The sequence below is a fragment of the Rhipicephalus sanguineus genome, chromosome 9 (genome assembly GCF_013339695.2).
Source record: "Rhipicephalus sanguineus isolate Rsan-2018 chromosome 9, BIME_Rsan_1.4, whole genome shotgun sequence".
NCBI classification, from domain to species: domain Eukaryota; kingdom Metazoa; phylum Arthropoda; class Arachnida; order Ixodida; family Ixodidae; genus Rhipicephalus; species Rhipicephalus sanguineus.
This window is the reverse complement of record NC_051184.2, coordinates 26,624,441-26,645,113: the sequence shown is the minus strand read 5'-3', so window position 1 is coordinate 26,645,113 and position 20,673 is coordinate 26,624,441. Positions and strand designations below refer to the sequence as shown.

At 46.8% G+C, this 20,673-nt stretch overlaps 1 protein-coding gene and 1 long non-coding RNA gene across 2 annotated transcripts in view; one reads left to right on the top strand and one right to left on the bottom strand.

Annotated features, from left to right (window-relative positions):
* Nucleotides 1-759: 759 nt before the first annotated feature.
* Nucleotides 760-20,673, bottom strand: part of LOC119404819 (vitellogenin-4-like) — a 42,012-nt gene continuing 22,098 nt past the window's right edge. The window contains 14 exon segments of the mRNA XM_037671490.2: nt 760-927; nt 1,582-1,821; nt 2,486-2,643; nt 3,112-3,412; nt 5,163-5,405; nt 6,264-6,398; nt 7,638-7,898; nt 9,980-10,189; nt 10,598-10,901; nt 14,252-14,471; nt 14,981-15,101; nt 16,913-17,158; nt 17,160-17,188; nt 18,190-18,296. Of these exon segments, the coding sequence (XP_037527418.1) occupies nt 763-927; nt 1,582-1,821; nt 2,486-2,643; nt 3,112-3,412; nt 5,163-5,405; nt 6,264-6,398; nt 7,638-7,898; nt 9,980-10,189; nt 10,598-10,901; nt 14,252-14,471; nt 14,981-15,101; nt 16,913-17,158; nt 17,160-17,188; nt 18,190-18,296 (2,740 nt within the window). The 3' untranslated portion in view covers nt 760-762.
* The window catches only part of LOC125759807 (uncharacterized), a 57,340-nt gene continuing 41,842 nt past the window's right edge, over nt 5,176-20,673 (top strand). Inside the window, exon 1 of the long non-coding RNA XR_007417498.1 lies at nt 5,176-5,304. This is a non-coding gene — a long non-coding RNA (uncharacterized LOC125759807). The remainder of the gene's footprint in view (nt 5,305-20,673) is intronic.

Sequence of the window (20,673 nt, the reverse complement as noted above, 5' to 3'; positions counted from 1 at the left end):
ATTCCTTCGGCAACCATAACTATTGGGCACGTGGTTTGTCGAGAGCGTTGTCAAATTTCGTTTCTTGAGCACTGCTTTTCTCAGTTTTGTCGCACCAGCATGCTAACTATGGTATGAGGACGTTGGGCTAGCTTTTGAAGCAGGGCTGTAAATGTTTTTCGCTGTTGAGTACGCAATCTATGTAAATGTGAACCCAAATTCACGGCCACTTGATCACACTATTTTTTGCACACATGCAGCGTCAGGTCTTTTTCCGATATCTATTCTCGTTTTCTCGTCGCAGATGTATAAGCTAACTGCTGTTACTACATTACTTAACGCTGGTTTTGTTGTAAGATCTAAGTGAGCTGAACTCTAAGTAGAACTCGGACTTGTTTCACGGGCTTTACTACAAAACTGAAACTTCAATAGGTTAACGAAATGTCGCGGCGTCGAGAGCACTTCTTCACTGTACTCCGCACGGTTTCCAAATCTGAACAAAAATTGACAGCCGTAACATGACACTTTTTTTTGTTTATTGCTTTTTCTTTCACACTTTACATAGGAGATGATATGAGGACGTTGCATTCTATGAGAGGTTAAAAGTTAAGAGCTCGCTCCTAAACTTCCCGCAGCTATGGGTTGTTATCAGTGAAAAAGAACATAAACGGTAACTTTCTTCACGTTTTGTTCCATTTTCTTTCGTTCTTTGACGGGAGTTTGTGGGCGACGTGCTCATAATGACGTGATGAGTGATCCGAGCCGGCGCGCCGCCGACGACGGTTAGTGGGCCGGCGCGTGGCAGTCAGCGCTGGGCACCACGTAGCTCTTGGCGAACTCCAGGGTGTTGTTGTAGAGGTGACCGTCGGGGCCCGAGAGCTCGTGGTTCTTGTCCAGGTTGTAGTCGCCGCACAGGCCGCACAGTTTTCCACGGTAGAACGGAGCGACCTGACAAAAGCAAACACAAGAAGCGCCATGATTATGCCGATCACAAAAAGAAATATGGTTATCACCCGCCGCGGTGGTCTGGCGGTTATGCCACTTGACTGCTGACCCAAAGGTCAAGGGAGTTAAACCCGGTCGCGGCGGCCGCATTTCGATGGAGGCGAAATGCTAGAGGCCCGGGTACTTAGATTTAGGTGCACGTGAAAGAGCACCAGATGTTCGAAATTTCCAGAGCCCTCCGCTACGATGTCTCTCATGATCATATCGTGGTTTTGGGAAGTAAAACCCAAGCAACATATATGGTACGCACGTCACTACACATGAAACGGTCCATTATGCCTCGCAAAGTGAACTCCAGAGCTCAAGGGGAGCTGATTACGATTGTGGTGGGAAAACCCGTCATTGTGTCAAAAGTAGCAAAAAAAAAAAAACCCAGAAATCATATAGAGCAGGGTCTGAACTGTGTCTCCAGATGCTTCAAATTAAATCTAGAAAATGAACGGCAAGCAGAGGTGTTCTAGCGCGGGCATAGCAGTTGGGATTGGTGCTCGCAGTGCTGCTAGTTTTCGCACTGTTTGCACTCATTGCGCGTCGACCTAATGTACGAGTCCTTTATGAAGTGATGCATGCACTGTTAGAAGAAACCAGCGTACTAACCTCGACAAAGAGCATGTTTCCGCCAAATCCAATGTGGAGGCCGTAAGACTCGGAGTCCAGCTTGAACCACTTGGTGGACGTCTTCTTGACCCTGAAGAGCTCGGCGTCGTGAGAGGTGTGGCTGTAGGAGTGCTCGGGAGTGATGTCCACTTTGTTACCGTCCACTCGGAGCACCAAGCCGGACTCGCCGTCCAAGGGCAGCATCTCAATCATGGTCGTGTCGATGAACACCTTCAGCGCCTGCGTTTGATTGCCCGGAAAGACGGAATAGATTCGATTTACAGCATTCGCGACGAGATAGCGTTAGATTTCATTAAAGATGGACTGTTGGCGATAACGTTTATGCGTCTTCGTAATAAGGTCGGCCAAAGCCAGTATAGGTTGATGGTTTGGAGATGTCATGGCGACGGCTGTCAAGAGTCAGGGAGTTGCAGATTTTACGGTCATCTCTGTTTGAACAAGAAGCCATTGAGATCCGACTCTATGACATAGAACGCTAACCTTTCCTTAGGCAGCTGAAATATCCAGGAAGGTAAAAGCGAAAAAGAAAACATGTCTTAGGATCTGTGCGCGCAGTAATAAGTAATGAGGAAGTAAGGAAAATAGCAGAGTGAAGAATCATATAAGCACGTATGCACGCAAGCTTTGAGCTTACATTGTAATGAATTCGGCTGTAACAAATAGTGTTCGTTATGCGTCACGAACGGATAGTTGGTGCGGCCACGTCTTTCTCTTTATGTAGTTTCCTCTTTCGCATTAATCGCAAATCACGTGCGTCGGCAAGAAGCGCTTGCAGCGCAAAACCATTAGACATACTTTCTATGCTTCCTGGGTTAATTCTCTCTCGCGACGACTGAACAGTGCGCTCATTTAGATTGACGGTTCTCGGTGTCGACTCGCTCACCTTGGTGAGCGAAGGGTTGTTCGTGGCACGAGCCAGGACGAGGAACCTCTTGAAGGGCGAGCAGTCGCGAGCGACCACCTTGTAGCAGTCCGTCTCGGGCAGCTCGATGAGAGTGCCGTCGAAAGTGCGCACGCCATGGGCCTGCAGGTCACAGTACTCTGAAAGAGAAAGAAGGTTTGGTGTTGTTTATACGTGAGTTATTTCATGGAATTCCAAAATCTGTCTGACCGACTCTTAAAGAAACGATCGTTGAAATAGTTGGTAACTCAGCTTGGTAAAGCAATTTGAGCGTAGTTCGACAGGCTCCATAAATATATACATGCACAAACTCGAACGGGCAATCGCTCAAGAGGTATGCAACCACTGGCAAGCGCCTGTGAGTTGGACGTCTCCCTTGAATGAATGTGTGGGTTTGTGAGCTAAGGCAAGTGTGCCGAATCACACATTACTGAAGGGATTAAGTGAATACGTCGACTTTCTTGCGCTTCGTACTGTCAGTGCCAGAGCTTTGATATTTCAGCGACGTAGCGCCATGATGTAGCCTCATTGTGTAGAGGCATTTTGTATAGGCTTTGTGTAGCGTCATACTGTAGTGTTATGGTGTACATTCAGTGAGGGACACTTACTGTGCCTGTAGAGCTTGGAGTACTCCGCGGCGTTCGTGTAACCGGCTACATCGAAAATCCTCGGCTCGAGGATTTTGCTGAACGTGGGCACTCCCCAGTGCTCGTGGCTGTGGCCGTCCTCGGTTGTGACGATCATGTCGGTGTGCGGCTTCTCGCCGACGCCCCACCAGGGAGTTTGCGAGACGACGTGGAGCTTTCCGTGGTCGCCCGTCAAGTACGAACCAAGCACACCCAGGAAGCCGGCCTTCCAGGGCTTGTACGCGTAGCGTTTCGCGTAGTACTTCGACAGGCGATGGAGCAGCTGTGGAAGAAAAAAAAAAACGAGTGGGAAGTTGCATAGACTTTCTTTGTCAACTTGATTTGCGTGCCTCAGAGCCATTTTCTGTGAGCAATGTTATAAACCTCGGTTTGTAAAAGGACGATCGAGGTTGAACCGTCCGTGAGCTGCATCGTCTTAACGATATTGTTTGTTAGATATTCAGGTGAAAGACTTAGATGCCTCATCAAACACAAGATTGATCGTCGGCGTCAACGCTAGTGATGCAAAAAGTGATGACGCAACCATAAGATGTCATCATGACGTCACATATTGCCAGGATTTGTGATGTCACATGATGATGTCATCACATAACATCATCGCGTGTTCAAAGGTGTGCCGATCATGTAGGCAGTGCAAAAGCACGTTAGGTGCGGAAAGATTTCGTAGGGAGCGGGGAAGGATCGGTACATCGAGCGAGAAGAAAAAGATGGAGAAGATGGCTTTCGCCTCTGAGTCCTGGTACGCGAATGCATAAACGACCCTGTGAGTTTTAAAGGACCCCTCACCAGGAGACGTTTGATTACAATTTGTGTGCTGGATGGCTTGGTAGCACGAACCACAGGCATTAGTACCGGAGATTAATTAAACACACCAATAAGGTTACAGCTATGGCTCGACTGCTGCAGATGAAGAACCTCCTTGGTTCAGATACCGCCTCGTTTCGCAAGAGATTATCATCACATCCGTCTATGCAACCAGAAATTGTTTTTGTCAAGGCGAGTATTGAAAGGAAGTACGTGGCTGAGGGACCTCTTCCGCTCTTGTATTTTGGGGCCAACGTTCGTATATTTTGCACGATGTGATTAACTAACGATGTAATAATTAAACATTATTGTGGGTAATGAAGTTCAACGTTGCGCCACAATAATTGCTAGAGGCCGCTTTTTCTATATCTCAAAGCTACGATGGGTTCTTCGCATGAAGAACTTCAACTCTCCCATTTGACATAACCGTCCAACTTAACTAATAAAAAGCTAATTAATTCAACTTTCTTAATTACTATCCCAAGTGATGTCTTTAACCATCTTAAGATGCCTTCAGCTACAGAAAAAGCAATATTGAAGGCAGCGAGCAAATATCGCGTTTTCCTGATTTCCCAGTTTGTACCATCTAAGTAGAATATATCCCGCAAGATTTAAAGATACCTGTCCGTGGTGTTCACAAGCACTAACACTCAGCCACATAACATGGAAATACTCCCAGAGGCCCACACATATCGACAGCTCACTCATCACTAAGCAACCACACATGTTTCACAGGCAGTGGGAGGCATGGCTTGCGGACGAGGACAAGCAGAGCCAAATAGCTTTGCTTGACCAGGCCCAGCGAGCCGCTCGTGCCAGCGGAGCCCTGGACTAAGGGCCCGACCAAACTGCCTGCATTTAATTTTTTTTAATTTTATTTTTTTCTTTTTCTGAATAAAGTTTCTTCTTCCTCCTGATTTTTGAGGATTTAGGACACATTTCTTGAAACACCCGATATATATTTAATATGTATATAATATGTATATATTACACGCCGACGATAAGAACACGCCGAGTGGATCCATGTAATTGCTATCGCCATAAAAGTAATGTTGACCCAAACGACGCCAGGAAGCGGAATACTGTGTTGAGTACGAAGCCGGCTTGCTTGAAACAAACACCTTATGACGCGTCACTAATTTCATGAAGCTGGCGTCTGTGTCCGCGAATGTGTGACCGTTTTAGAGCAAAGTGTTTTAAGTACTTACGGGCTTGTAGTTCTTCCACTCCACGTCTGCGGTGAACTTTCCGAGGCGGCTGGAGTAACGGAGCAGTCTGTAGCAGTAGTGGCTGAAGGGGATGCCCTTCTCTTGCTTCTGGTGGCATTTGTTGGCGAGCCAATGGAGGAAGGTGCTGCTGAACCGGTCCCTGCCGATGGCCTTGCCTTCAGCCGCGGCTGCCAACTGCTGTTCGTCTTCGTCGGTGTGTGTGAACTTGCCGTCAACTGTAATCTGTTCATAGCATAAAGAGTACAGAATTTTATATCATATACATGCGAGCTACAGACGATGTTAAGTGGCGGGTACGTTAATCAACGTGACTGATGTGCGCGCTACTGTAGTTGAACTAAAGCATGGGACACGTTGCTTGAACCTGGCCTTATTCGCAAGAGCAACAATGACGTTAAGAGCTCTTTCACCTCTTCGAGCTCAAAGTCGTGAGAGTGTTTTTTTTTGCCTAGCCATCATTACCCTTCCTACAGGCGCTATCATCCTCCTCGCCACTTACTTCTTCGTAAAGCACGCAGTCAGCACTAAGCGTTGGGCCTGTCAGGATTGCGCGCTTTTCGGCTACGCGCTGTTCTGCTCCGATTGCGCAGTCGAAAACGCACAAAACGAAGTGAAATCAGTCGATCGCGCACGATAGTCATGCGAGACATGGGTAAATGGACGTGCGAGTGGATAGCAAAGCAGGTTAGGAGACAATTCACAAGTGATATCCCTCGCATATGGACCAATCCGGAGCTTATTTCCTCATGACGTCACGTGAACAGACTGCTGGCGTCACGAATTGCACCGAAAAGACGGGAAATGCCGGGAGCATTTAACGTGCTCGTTCTTCGTATTTTCGGAGGTTGTTTAGGGGGCGATTTTAGTTAGTCTACAGTAGTGCTAGAGTTGTGAAAGAGTCTAGGGTTTGAGCAATGGCCCCACAGTTGACAAAAAAAGTGAGGGCTACAAGCAAGAACAACGCTAACCTCACTCCTTCCATTTTGTTCTTTCTTTGTTGTGCTCAGGGTCCGCGGCTTAGTGTTCTGTATAAGTACCAGTTCTAGGTTCGTCCTGGTCGGCCTGAATCTGCAAACTTACGCTTGTCCCTGCTTCACAGCTGGCTCCATAGTGAACGTTAAGGTGGGCGTCGATCTGTTTTCCCGTGTAGAAGGTAGGCATGTTAGTTATGGTCCAGTCAGGATGGGGGAACTTCGCCGATGCGTCCAGGCAGATCTGTAGAAATGAAGTCAAATGAAGAAAGCACTTTTCTTCTTCACCGATATCTCACAATTCTTCAGTTACGTTACTTCAGTCCGTAGTGCAGTACAGTCTTAATCAGGTCCTGGTTAAATCTGGCCATATTCAGGAAACCAGACGAAAGATGTCCGGTTCCCTGGCTATATCTAGCACTTTAAGCGGTACCTGAATTAAGAGTGTAGTATTGCATGGGCTGCGCGTGTGCTTATCATCGCTGCAGAGGCACATAGAAATACACCTTTCGAAGTTGCCTTGTGTTATAATTAATGATAATCTTGGTGACGTAGACGATCTAACGAAATTATATTTGCGTAGTACGCAACTCCTTTATGTTCTACGTCACCCATGGTTTCGCCTTACGTCGCCTTTATGTCCATCGCTCGTGGGCTATAAGTTTGCCGATTCATGCAATTCAGTACAAAACCAATCAGTATAGATTGGCATGAATCGGCAAACTTAAGTCGTTGGCTCGTTTTTTATTCTTTTAAAGCGGCAACGCATACGCTTGGGTGTAAGGGGCAGTTAACTCCTTCCATACCCGCTGTGGTGGCGTAACGGCAAATGCGTTCCGCCGCTGAGCCCTATAGTCGTGGTTTCGGATCTCAAGTAAGACCGAAAGACGAGCTAGGTGGTACATATACATTTTAGAAACTTCAAGCGCGAACTGCGACAGGGAGGGCTAGTGTCGCTGGTGTCGTTCCCTCCCTCTCTTGTCCCTGCCGCAGTTCGCGCTTAGAAACTCTAAGATGTTCGCATCTCAGTCACGGCGGGCCGCATTCAGATGGGGGGAAAATACAAAAACGCCCTCGTGCTTAGGTGTAAGCTTACGTTAGAAAACCCCTCACGTGATCAAAGTCAGTCGACGTCTCCAACTATGCGGCCTGCCTCATTGTAGTCATATCGTAGTGTACTGAGACGTCATGGCGCACAAGATGGGGAATAGAACCCGCGGGCCTCCTAGGTGAAACCCATGGAGATAATCCGTGCCATTGCGTTTGCCTTTTATTCGGAGCGCCAATGCGAAAGGCGAAACGTGAGCCGATTGGTAGCTACGGGGTTCAGGGCGTTTCTTTGCGTGGTTGAGCTGAGGCCACGCCAGAAACGCGGCGCGATGTCGTGTGATGATATATTAGCACAGATGGGATCGCGCTACAACGGCTCTGGCAAGCGAAACCCTGCCGAAGTTCATTTAAACTCCAGTTCTGCGGAGCTTACCTTCATTTCGGTGTCATCGTGGCTGAACGGTGTCTTCTCGTAGAAGAACTGCAGCTTGTGGTTGAAGAGGTCGTGGTTGAAAGAGTATCGCAACTCGGCCGCGGCCTTGCGCTCCTTGGCGGCGCCCTTGAAGTTGACGTCGAGACGCAGCACGTGCGTGGAGGGCACCTCGGGATCGTCGAGGATTTTGTCGTGGACGTTGAAGTGACTGTGCCGTTCGTCGTCCGGCTCCAAGAACTTGTACGAAATGTCGATGTCCAGCTGAAACGAGCGGTTTGAGAAGACCGGTCATTACATGTAGCCTATAGCCTGTATTTTGAGTTGCGGAATTTTGTGTGCGTGTTTATACCGAGCTAGACAACTTGAGGGCGCGAAATGTAGCAGCTATTTATTTATTTTTTATGCGTTCACCTACTCAAGGCCGACTTGCAAAGTTTGCCTTTTTTTACCGTTTCGTGATTTTGCAGTGTTTCATTACAGCTTCAACGTAAGAACAAGCTATAAGAACACCTCAAACTGGTGTAGAGGGTCGTCCAAATCTTAGGTAAACACCTAATTAATATTCAAGACCCCATAGAACCTCATGTTTAATACATAATTCGGAAATTTATTATCCTGTTCATCGACACCATGATTTTACGTCATATAAGGCAGACTTTCCTCGTGAAGTAGAATGAACGTTTTAGTTTTATCGGCTTGAATACGAATGAGGTGTTCATTTTAGATGCGGTCGAGCCCATACAAGCAGAAAATTTTAGAAACACCTTATAATTCATCGGCAATGCATAATAACAAATCGATGTCGTTCTAGGCCCTTCTTTAGAATTTATGCTTAGACATTTGAGGAAAGAGCCCTTGAAAGCTAGTAAGATAGCAGTCGCAAGAGGTAACGTATTTCAACTCGTATCCTGACCCCCGCGCGGAAGTACATTAGTACGGCTCGCTTGTTTGTCAAGGGTCTCTTCATATCTTATTGGTCACGCTTACACGAACGTATACGCTGTAAAGGGCAATCGGTGTGTCTGATATTGTGTTAATCTTGTTTTATTTTTACCAACAAATTTCGTACATATGGGACGAGTCTTGTTCGAACAGTTCTTAGACTCATACAACTTCCTGCACCGTTTGGTCCTTCGGCGTACAACAAAGTTGTACCTAACTACGCTTGATGCCCGGATGCCGAGAATAGTGTTGTTCGAGTATTTTATATCCCGGTTACGGCACCTGTGCTTCCCTTCATCACAACTGTAGTTTCTTTGCAGCTGTCTGACGAATGAATTTGATTCCTTTTCTGCAGTTACCATATTTTAAGAATGTCAAGTAAACAAAGCAATGCAAGCGGAGAACATTAAACGCGATATACCAGGCGAGAAAAGGCGGGGACTTTGCGCTCACAGAACGTTTCATGATTCTGCGGATAAATATTTTTGTTTTATTTGCTTTAATAGTCTTGCAGGTCGACCTTGGGTTATTGCATTTTATAATCATTCCATTATGCTACCGTTAATTACGCTGTCTCTCTTTAATTTAGCAATTATTGTGACTATTCTTTATGTATTATTATGCCTATCAAACAGTTATGTTTCAAATTTGTTGCTGTTGTAATATTACTTACTGCTTGTTATTCCCTCTATGTTATGCTCGATACTGGGCCTTTAGGGTAGTAAATGAAATGAATGATGAACGAATGAGCCTGCACCGATTGCGCAAGGGCTCGCCCCGCTACGGTGGTCTAGTGGTTATGGCACTCGATGGCTGACCCGAAGGTCGCGGGATGGAACTCCGGCCGCGGCGGCTGCATTTTCGATGGAGGCGAAAATATTTGAGGCCCGTCTACTTAGATTTAGGTGCACGTTAAAGAACCCCAGGTGATCAAAATTTCCGGAGCCCTCCATTACGGCGTCCTGCATAATCATATCGTGTTTTTGGGGCGTTAAACCCCAGATATTATTATTATTATTATTATTATTATTATTATTATTATTATTATTATTATTATTATTATTATTATTATTATTAGTACGCAAGGGTTCGTCTTTCGCTGGCTTGAACTGAAGTAAGGACAGCGCGGGAGGCGTGTGTGTTCGCTGATGCCCGATCTTGGATAGTCGCGCTGTAACGTATACGGGAAGGAATTTTGCGTGAGCATAGAGCGCGATTCGCGTGACGCTGTCCCATTACGTCATAGCTCGATTGTCGAAGACTATATGCATAGCCGACTGGCAGTTATTGCCGCTGTGTACAGTGCTGTGTTGCAATGTATAGCAGTGTACGTACATTGTTGTACGTTGCCGACTGACACGTCACGTCTGCGCTTATATGGTGGCGTTCGCTGAGCTCACCTCGGTGGTGGGATCGTGAGCAGCGGGGACGGCGTAGATCCTGATGTCACGTGGGTGCCAGTGCGGGTTGACGGCCATGTAGTAGAAGCGCTCCCGGCAAGACATGTCGTGGTACACTTCGCGCACTGCCTGGTGCAGTCCCCTCTTGATCAGGTGGCCCTTGACCTTGAGACCGACGCCGAAGGTGTCGTCGAAGTAGTGGCGGTCGAACTGCGCATGGAGCGGAATAGGTTTCATTAAGGTGGCGCCAAAGAGCAACTCTGAATCGACTGAAGCTGAAAAAAAAAATGATTTGTTTATAGCTGTACTGTCTTTGATTTCACCGTCACTGCTTCGTGATTACACACTATCACCTGATTAGCACGGATACAAGCATCACGTATTAAAGCCTTGTGTTTCGTACTTTCGCCTCATTGGCTCAATATAATATCCCGAACCTTGCCGTATAACGATATCTGAGTCCCTTAGAGGCAGACTCGTTGAAGTTTATTTCAGGCAAGAAATGTACCGTTGCCTAGGAAAAAAAAGCAGGCGTGTTCATAAAATACACGAAGAGGTTCATAAATAATGCCTGACATTAAAAAAAAGAAATTAATATTATGTCTATAGTCCTTTCACCTCGGTTAGTTCTTCAGGTCGGTAGAGAGGCTTCATCAGCTTGGGCATTTCAGTGATTGCGTGCGAGGGGTCCGCACTGATGTCGTAGCGCATGGCGAAGGTGTAGGGCCGGAACTGGTGGTTGAGCACGTTCCAGGGCAGGTGCACTGGACGGCGGAGGCTCAGCTTGCCCTCGAGTGGTGCAAGGGTCACCTTGAGGTCGAGCGGCCAGGAAACGGTGGTCCTCGCATTGAAGCCCGTTCCGAAGGCCTGCTTGGTGAACTGCGGGGCGAAGCCCACCATCTGGTCCATCGCGGTGTCGTATCTGTTTTGAGTGGTGAAAGAATTGCCACAAGACCATAATATTGCTTGAGTGTGTTCTCACAAATGGATGTCTTGCACGCTTCTGGATACTCTACATTGGTACTGTTTCGTAGTTAAATAGCATGAGCAATGTAGGAGTGGAAACGCCGCCGAAAACTAATTCATCATCGTCATCGCCATCAGTGCCATGAGCCTGTGTCCACCTGCAGGACGTATGACTCTTCAAAATATTTGATTTCAGGTGATTTTTATACTCATAGAGCTGATCAGATGACTTACTTTTCAAAACTGTTTGTTTCAAATCAAGCGAGAATCTGCACATACAGATTGTGCAGGCTGGGCCGCCCTATACCGCGACCACACAGCAGTGTTTAATAACACTTCGGAAATATTACCGTGAAGTTTGAAATGTACGCCCAAATTTAACTTGATCATCTGAGCATTGCATGAGCAAACTTCCCAGTCTTAGTTTGGCGTTGTAGATGTGACGAGTATGAAGAACCTGCTATGACTCTAGTAACCTTAAATTCTCACTTATTAAACAAAACATGTGGCTGACAGAGCAACGTACTTCGCAGAAGTCTTCAGGATAAGCCGAGTGCCAATTTCTTTACTGTTAGAGCCCTCTAATATAAAGTCTTTTTTTAAGAAGAAGACCAAGTTCAGTCGATTAATACTTATGGAAACCACATTGAGCTGGTTCTGTATAGTTATACGATTATAAATGACTACGAATTTATATTCAACGTGTCGTTCCTTGCCCTACTACTTTTCCCAGTTTGGGTGGGGGGTGGACGGGAAAGCGGTGAAGTGGCCCCATACTCCTCCCCTCCGGTTCCTCCAAGTAAATAGCCTATGTAAACTGTGTAAGCTTAAGTTTTCCTTGAAAAAATTTGCGATTATAACGTTAAACTACCCCGCATTGTTTCCTTCAGTATAGGTCGTTAGCTGTTAATGATTGGTCGAAATTTTCTGGGTCATATGCTCACAGCACCTGCTCTTAAAACGACGCAACAAATGACGCGTAAGTGATCCACCGCGTAATTACCACTTACGCATGGCTGCGTAAAAAATAATAATGAACTAGTTTGAATAAGGCGTATTGTTTATCATTGGTTCTTCGCTCTTCGTCAAAAATTTTCGGTGTGCCCTAAAATCACCTTTTTGTTACGCGACGTCACAAGTCTGCGAAAACTCGCGGCGTTAAAATGAAGTGTGCACAATAAGCAGCACATTACTGTGTTGAACAAAAACTCCATTTTTGTTTCGGAATAGCCAGACAGTGTCTCTTTCTGAACGTAATTTAAGAAGGCTGCCCGCCAATCACATTGGTAGCGGCTGCTTATAGCAGCGGGTGAGATGGATTCAAATGTGTATGGATACTTTCACTTCTAGTATAACGATGTTGAGCTGTTTTTGCGCGTGTACAACTCTGTGACCTCATCGTTTTTGACAGAGAGGTAGAGAGAGAAATAAACATTATTAGGAACAGACACAATCCTTTGCAGGTGGGCAGCCGTCTTAGTCCAGAAAACCGTGGACGCTGATCATCTCCCTGGTGATATAGATCAAGTAACGAGGCAAACTTGAAAGCTGGGCTTCTCAATGTGCTCGAGTCCACTGCCTTGTTACAAGCCGCCGCGATCGCTGCAGGCTACCCTATGATAAGCCAAGTATAGCACGCTAATCGGAGACTAAAGTGGGAATATATTTTAGCTGTCCTGGCTAGAAACAACTAAAATACTGGACACTTCTGCACACTGATCAACTCACAGCAGCTTGGATATGGAGCATGGGCGATGCTATTAATTTTCAATGAAAGAAACTGAATTTCCTGATAAAGGAATGCGTTTTATCAGGCAATAAAACGTTTACTGGTTCCCGCTCATATTTGCGTCGCCGATTACTTAAGCTTCAGGCCAGGCAGAACAAAATAAAATAAAATCATGACAGATTGCTGTAATGTTATAGAGCCCCTGCTGAGCGATAGCCTCCTCTGCAATTGCTTGAGCGCAAGGCGCGCAAGCGTGGAATAGGCAGCCCGCACCGCAGGTAGCCAACATTGCGTGGTCATGATACACGGAGGACAGTCGTCACAGTAGAATCGTAGGACAAATTTTATTACATAATTACGTTGTTGCTGCGTTCAAGTAAAACCTTGTCTGACTTGTTAGTTCCCCAGTCTGCAGCCGACAAGAACCACTGTCGAATGTGGGGGGGGGGCTCCGCCTAACTTTTCGCAGTGGGGGGGGGGGGGGGGGGGCGGCTCGAGCCCCTTTGCGCCCCCCTCCCCAGGTAGATACGCCTATGATGCCATAAGACTTCGACCTCCTGCACCGCATTCATCCCTTCAGTTACCCTTCTCCTTCTTGTAAATTCTGCGCCACTTCCCAAGCAGTACTTGGATGTGGGCGCGAAAAGACACGGACGAAGGGAAGAAGACACACACACTGGCACCCAAGCAGACTGATACACACTGGCGCACACACACTGGCGCCCTAGCAGACTTACAGCACATCATGTGGGGATGCCCTAAGCACCCTCTTCCCCCTTTCCTCAAACACTTAAATTCTAGTTAGGAGCAGTGGGATGCTGCCTTGGGCAGCTCGAGGCCCGACATTCAGGAGGCCATCCTGGAGTGGCCTGAGAGGGTAGAGGAGGCCTACTTCAAGTAGTTCCTCCCCCCCACACTCTGTCCCATTGCCCCCTTCCCTTTAAACATGAATAAATAAAGTTGTTCATTCATTCATTCATTCATTCATTCATTCATTCATTCATTCATTCATTCATTCATTCATTCATTCATTCACTCATTCATTCGAACGTCGACACCTAAAACAAGAGAATTCTAGAGGGTGAAATGTTCAGCGGGAAGACCAACTGTCTCATACTGACGTTAGAAGTCCGATTAGCTTGCTTGAGCAATATGTATTCTAAAAGAAACTCAGCGTTGTCTAGCTCTTACATCACAGGAGGACACGTACCTCAAATCTTCGTGCATAAGATTCAATTGTGGTCTCTCACACTTGGCTCATTGCTGCGCTATTATCTAAGCATTTAGCTCACTGCAAAAGCCTGCCAATAAGTTTGACGTTTATGATCAACGATATGCATTTGTGTTCTAACGCCGTAATATTGGAAACAAAGGAATCTCTGCATCAGTGCGAACGTGGGCGAAATTTTCAGTGGCCTTTAAATGGGGCCTTCCTACATTATTAGGCCACAATTATTTACACATGTTTGGTTGCAGATACGGTGTTCCAGGGGCACAATAGCTGATGCATTCGCCACTCATTGGGAAGGGGAATCGAACAAGCGACCTTTGGGCCTAGCAGCGGATGTTTAACTCACAGGTAGTGGCGCTTGATGTCCAAGTGGAGCTCTGCGTTGTCGCCGTGGTTGAGGGCCATCTTGTCCCTCTTTGCATAGATAAACTCGACCTGCTTGAAGTAGAAGAAGACTGGCACTCCCAGCTCGCTCGGCATCAGTAGCTCTAGGTCCTTAGTCATGTAGAAGTACTTCTTGTTGACATCGGGTCCCAGCAACGACTGCACCGCCTCCTCCGGTTTAGCTGAGAGAAGGTACAGGTAGACAGTGGGCCTGCTATTAGGTTTAGTAGGCGTAGCACCGTGATATGATTGTTTATACGTTTAGGGTACTTAGCATTCATTAGGACGAGAAACTGGGCGCGTTGGCTTGGCATTCTCTGAGTTTAAAGGGACGCTTAAAGTGAATCAGTTTAGACTGATAAATTATCTTTTGAAAACAATACCGTCGTTAGTTTCACCATCAGAAGTTTATTAATAGATGAGAAAGTACTCGTCAAAGTTTCACATTAAAACCCCGTTCACGCTGCGTTGGCGCGAGAGTCGCATAAACTGGGGGACTCCACACGAGTGACAGAGAGCTCGTGGTCTATTTTACTTTGCCTTCAAGGAACGAGTAAATTCCTCGACCAACTCTGCGCTACTAACTCACGGACTTAAAGAACACTGGCGAGATTAATACAGTTGCTTTACTCTTGCAGTGCTCCCTCTATCCAAAACACGTATTGCAACTCGAAAGGGCGAAGTTCCCAACCTTTCTCCTGTATGTTGGCCAACATGCTCTCATCGATGCTGAAGGTGTCGGTGGTCTTTCCGAATATTGACATGGTGAGACGGGCGTAGAACGGGTCGTACTCTCGGTCGGCGATGTGTAGCTGCGCATCGCGAAGGAGGCATTAGAAAACCGCGTCTAACGGGGCGAAATCGATCGACAGCAAGAGAAACGTTAACCATTGGGCCAGGTGGTGCATTATTGTGAAATAGTTTTGCTAAACAAAACACAGTACTGGAAGAAACATTGTGGACAGTTGAAAGTGACCGTTTATCTTGTCCGCAGCGTTTCTTTATGTACTGCATGTTTTGTTTCGCTCAACGATTTTTGCTATGATAGAAAGAGGTTTACAGGTTTGGACACACTGCAGTCATTCTATTGGAGAAGAAAATGTGCTTGCAACACACTGCTCACTAGCAAGTCTCATATCTGAAGGTGGACCAATAGGACACAATCTACAAGGGCCAGCGGTCGCAAAAGTGCGCAAATGATTCCTGTGTATCCCCTTATCTTTCTTCTTCCTCCTCCTAGTTCCGATTGCCTCCCAGTGTAGGGTAGCAAACCGGATCCTCGACTGATTAACCTCCCGGCCTTTCCTCTTCTTGCTTTCTCTGTGGGCACGATAGCTATGAACCTGAAACATGTTCACGCTACAAGTGTGGCTTCAGAGGACAAAACGTGGCCTTATTTGTAGATTTTGACTGTATTGTAGTAATTGTGACATAAATGGAAATAATAAACTGGATGAGAAGTCAGCTTGCTGCAGGTAGGGACCGAACCTACAACCTTCGGATATCGCGATATCATTATGAGCCACGCTGTAGTGGAGAGTCGAGGAATTTCGACCATCTGACGTTCTTCAACGTGCACTAACATCGCACAGTACACGGGCCTTTAGCACTTCGCAACACGCATTCCTCTTCTCGGGTTTAAATGCACGTTAAATAACCCCATGCGGTCGAAGTTAAGGAGGAGTTCCCCCACTACGCGTGCATCATAATCTTATCGCTGTTTAGGCAGGCTGTAGTGTTATGTAGTTGCTGCCTATGCTAGGCGTAAACTGAACAGCTAACGATGCCGCGTGTACCTTGTCGTCATTCTGTTGTACTTTGATGGGCGAAATGTTTACTTATAGAAAAACTGAGCTGGTGATTTCAGTGTCCTGGCACCACTGAAACTTCTTTCAAGGCAGCGACTAAGCGTCGATTATTCCCGAACTGGCCACAATGGCGAACATGTAGCCATATATTTTTGCTGTACAGTGCACGCTTATTCTAGTTAGACAGCGTCAAAGCTGTCGCAACATTCATAACACTGGCAGCCCTACTGAAACGTTTCATATGCCATTCCAATAATACCATATGTTTCCGCAAGACTCTGAGAAAAATATATGGCTAGTCCAGCTCTCATGCACCTGATACACCCAGATTTATACATGGCGGACAAGTGGAGGCCCTGAGACTCTAGAGTCACCATAGTCCTATGGGAATGTCTAGGTATAATACACAATAGTAGTGATGCCTCCGCGCTGTGATGCCTCCGAACTGTGACAGCCTCCGCGCGCGCGGGGAGTCTGCGCTGCTCAGCTCGGACCTCGAGCACCAGCTCTAGGCCGTCCAGCCAGCCGAGGAAGCCGCCAAGGGCGAGCAGCCCTTGACCGAATCCTAGGCGGGGTCCAGGCCCATTCTACCAATTCGCAGGGCACTTAATATAGTTCTTTCATCTGATGTGATGTGGTCTCCGTCAAGAAACAAAGGATTAGTCGAATGACGTACGGAATGTTTCAGTAGGGAGAGAGCTCTTATACTACCAAAAGCAATGCAACGAGTTTTTTTTTTTTTTGGAATACGACATATGAAGTAGAAAATGGTTTCTCGTTGACAATCAGTTAAGTCAGTGTCTCGAAGCACTCACAGAATCCTCGATCTCCTTTCGCTCTTTGGCCGATGCGTCACGTGGAATGCGGCGACGGCCCATGAAGTTCCAGAGGTTCTTCGAGGATCCTGGACGTGGGCCTAGCATGCTGCTTATCAGCTTGTCCAAGCCCCAGTTCTCGAACTCGAGGGTGAGCGTGTCGTACGAGTGGCCGGCCCTGTAGTCCTTCAGCATGATGTAGCAGTTTCGGGGCAGGTAGCTGTCGTGTGAGCGGATCATCTCCGAAGGAAGTCATGCTGCCGTAGTCGTACTTGGCTGCGCCGAAAAACAGTTCAAAGGTCCATATACTGGTGCTATCCACCTTGATGTGAATATCTCATTCACACTGGATTATTAGTGACAGGACCCCTAAGTTTACAACAGAGCCCTAAAGGCAATATTTAGTTATATATGATGCTTAACACTATCGCAAGTTACAACGTACACTGCCGGCTTCAAGCAATCGCCGCCGGCAGATAGTCAGTCGTAGTGTAGCCCTCGACGCTCGTCTTTCTTTCTGAGATCGTTCTTTCATGAGTGAGTTGGGTTACGTACCACCTATTAGATATCTGCGTTAGACGTGATATCGACCAGTTTTTACGTCTCCTGTCACTCTGCAGAATGGCAGAAAATTTCATGATATTTGTGGCTGAATTTTCGTAGCAACTGTTTTCAAGAACCTTTCAATTGTTGCAATGAAAGTCATTGACACTTGAGCTGAATCTCAAAGGAATGTCCCGGTTTGTTAAGGTTGGACGTTGAGCTGTCTTTCGAGTAAGAACGCAAGAGCCATGAAAACCTTGCTGTCACAACGTTGGAGCATGAGCGCGAATATACTGCCGGCAAGGACTCTAACGTACGTATTTGTTGCCCAATACCGCAGGACCTACTTTGTGAAACAATCAACCGCGATGGCTGTTATTGATTGTTTGCGCTGAGACGCGGTCGCGGAATCGCACTGGAGGAAACGTGAGCTGGAAACGCTTGCACCACGACGCGCCTGGTATCCTACAGCAGTGGGCAGCGGTGGTTCTTTGATTATTTTAAACCACGAGATGGCAAAAATGAAGAAGCATTTAACGTATTCTGCCACATGCTTGGAGCTTTATGCTGCACTGGAGTAGTATATCTTGCGTTTTCTGGATTAATTCTTAAGGATAATGAAAGGAACGACTACAAAATTGGACTGCGTATATGAGGAGGTCAGTGTTTTAGAAGCGTAGCAAAAGTAATTCAACAGTATGTTAATAGCGACAGACAGGCGCAAGAAGGCTTACGGCTGTATGTGGAGGAGACGATTAGGTGAGATGAAGCCCTGTCTATGGGTCTTCTGAACCTTGTGTCGTGGTCCCATTCTGGCAGCACGTACCGCATGTGCTGGGCACTGAGCAAAAAAGAAGCAAAACAAAGTATTGGCAAAAACTCTTTGGAACGTGTGTGATTTCATATGTGAAGGGACACTAAAGAGAAACGATGAATCGGTTTAGATCGGTAAATTGTGCTCTGAGAACTCTGATGTCGGTAATTTCGCCATCATAGGTTTATTATTGAGGAGAAACTCAAGTTCAAATGTTTCATTTTTAAATTTCGCGCCGTAATCTCCCCGCGTGACGTCACGGATTTGAAAGTGTGCTTATCGTATTTTGGCGCCTGTGGCTCAACAAAATTACCCCAAACTTGGTATGTTAAGTCTATGACCATCTCAGAGGACAATATACTTGATTTTTACCGATTAGGAATTACGTAGTCCCTAGTAGAGCTGTGCACGGGCCGTATTTCCGAGCCCGAGCCCGGCCCGGGCCCGCTGACTTTGTCCAAGGCCCGCCCGAGCCCGACGGCAAAGGGCTGCGAGCCCGCCCGGCCCGGCCCGACGTACGAAAACACAATTTCGGGCCCGGCCCGGCCCGGCCCGGCTTTTTGAAGGTTCGCTGCGAAAACAAAACATCGTTTTCCGGTAATTGGCATTTTATTGAGCATATCAAATATGATCAAGCGACACACGACGAACAGTCTCTGTTGCACAGATTACAAATTACAAGTAGACGGCCTCATGCCAGCAACAATGGAGTTCTCTCGCCGAAGCCGTCACGTGTATGGGATGTGCCCATGCAAGCGTCAGCTTGCACGAAGGCGATCTACGTCGGGTCGCTGTCGCGTGCATTTTCACTCATATCTAACGCGAACAGTCGCGTGGCGCCGTCACTAGCTCAGGTGGTGTTACTTCTCTGTTTGTCGGAGTGCAACAGAGGCAGTGCTTTACCTGCTCCCCTTTTGTTTAAAGTAGCGAATGGAAAGGAAAAGCGGTAAAGGGCGGTCGCGGAAAAGGCGCTGCATGCGTGCTGGAAAACAATTCCCGTTCATTCTCTATATTTCGGGCTTGAGTCCGGCTTTGCGCCGGGCCCGAACCCGGCCCGATAAAAGTCCAAGTAGCCCGGCCCGGGCCCGAGGTGAAAATACGTCGGCCCGCCCGAGCCTGGCCCGCGGGCCGGGTCGGGCTCGGGCTTTCGGGCTACCCGGAGCCCGTGCACACCTCTAGTCCCTAGTAGGCGCCGTGAAAACATGTGACGTCATGGCGTATAGTGCGGAAACTTCAAGGTGGCGTCGCCACCCATATTTTATTTTTGCGCGTTCTCTCGCTTACTAAGCGTCTTCTCGCAGCAAGCGTGGTGTTTTTGGAATCGTGACAGAGTACTTTACTCAGATGAGAAAAATCGTTTTGCTCTTTAGTGTCCCTTTAGACGCTCGAGATTTGAAAGTGTCTTCATGGTGAATGGTTTTCGAACACAAGAACAGTGTTTGCTTTGCAGTCATCCATTGAAATTTGACTGTAACCTTGCTCATACATCTAACGCTATAATATAAAGAATGAGGAGAGAGAGAGAGAGAGAAATAACTTTATTTATAAAGTCCAGCGAACTTGACTTGGGGTAGGCCTCAACCCCGGCCTAGGCATCGGCCGCGAGCCCTTGGGCTCGGGCGGCTTCCTCGGCTCGCTGAGAAAATATTTTTATCATTAGAGTAAAGCAAACGTGATTCATTACGTTTGCTTCACGTGATTCAGTAAAACTACGACTGCAGCATCACTACTGTGCGGTACATGAGGTTGTTCCAATGTCAGAGTTTCAGAATACAAATACATTACCGATACTTTGATTGGAATATCGAATGGCATATCAAATAACTATAAGATCTCACGGCCTATATGCCTCAGCGGCTCTCGACTACTTCTCTCGACATTAGCGTCAACGGGACTAACCTTGGATTTACGTTTTCTCACGAATCGCAACTTTGTCTGATTCTGGACGGTATATAACCGTCACACTCGGGCTTGTCGATCGCTCGCTGCGCGTGTCTTGACTTCTTTTACCGTTTTCTTTTCTGTGTTTCTTCAAGTGTCGACTGCACATGTTAGTTCGACGAAGATAGTTTTGCCTTTTCGTATATGTATGCGCATGAACGCTGATATCTCGACCGAACCAAATGCCTTCTCGTAATCTATGAAGGCTATATTATAGTGCTTGCATGGTTGTATTCCGCGCGTTTCTCTATCACCTGACTGATAGTGTGAATATGGTCTATTGTTGAGAAGCCTGTACGAACTCCTGTTCGGTCCTTTGGTTGATTGAATTCTAAGGCTGTCCTAATTTTATCAGCTATTATCTTTTTAAATAGCTTGTAAGCAACGGATAGTAAGCTGATCGACCTGTAAATTTTTTCAAGTCCTTGACGTTCCCTTTTTCTTATGGGTTAAGATGATGTTA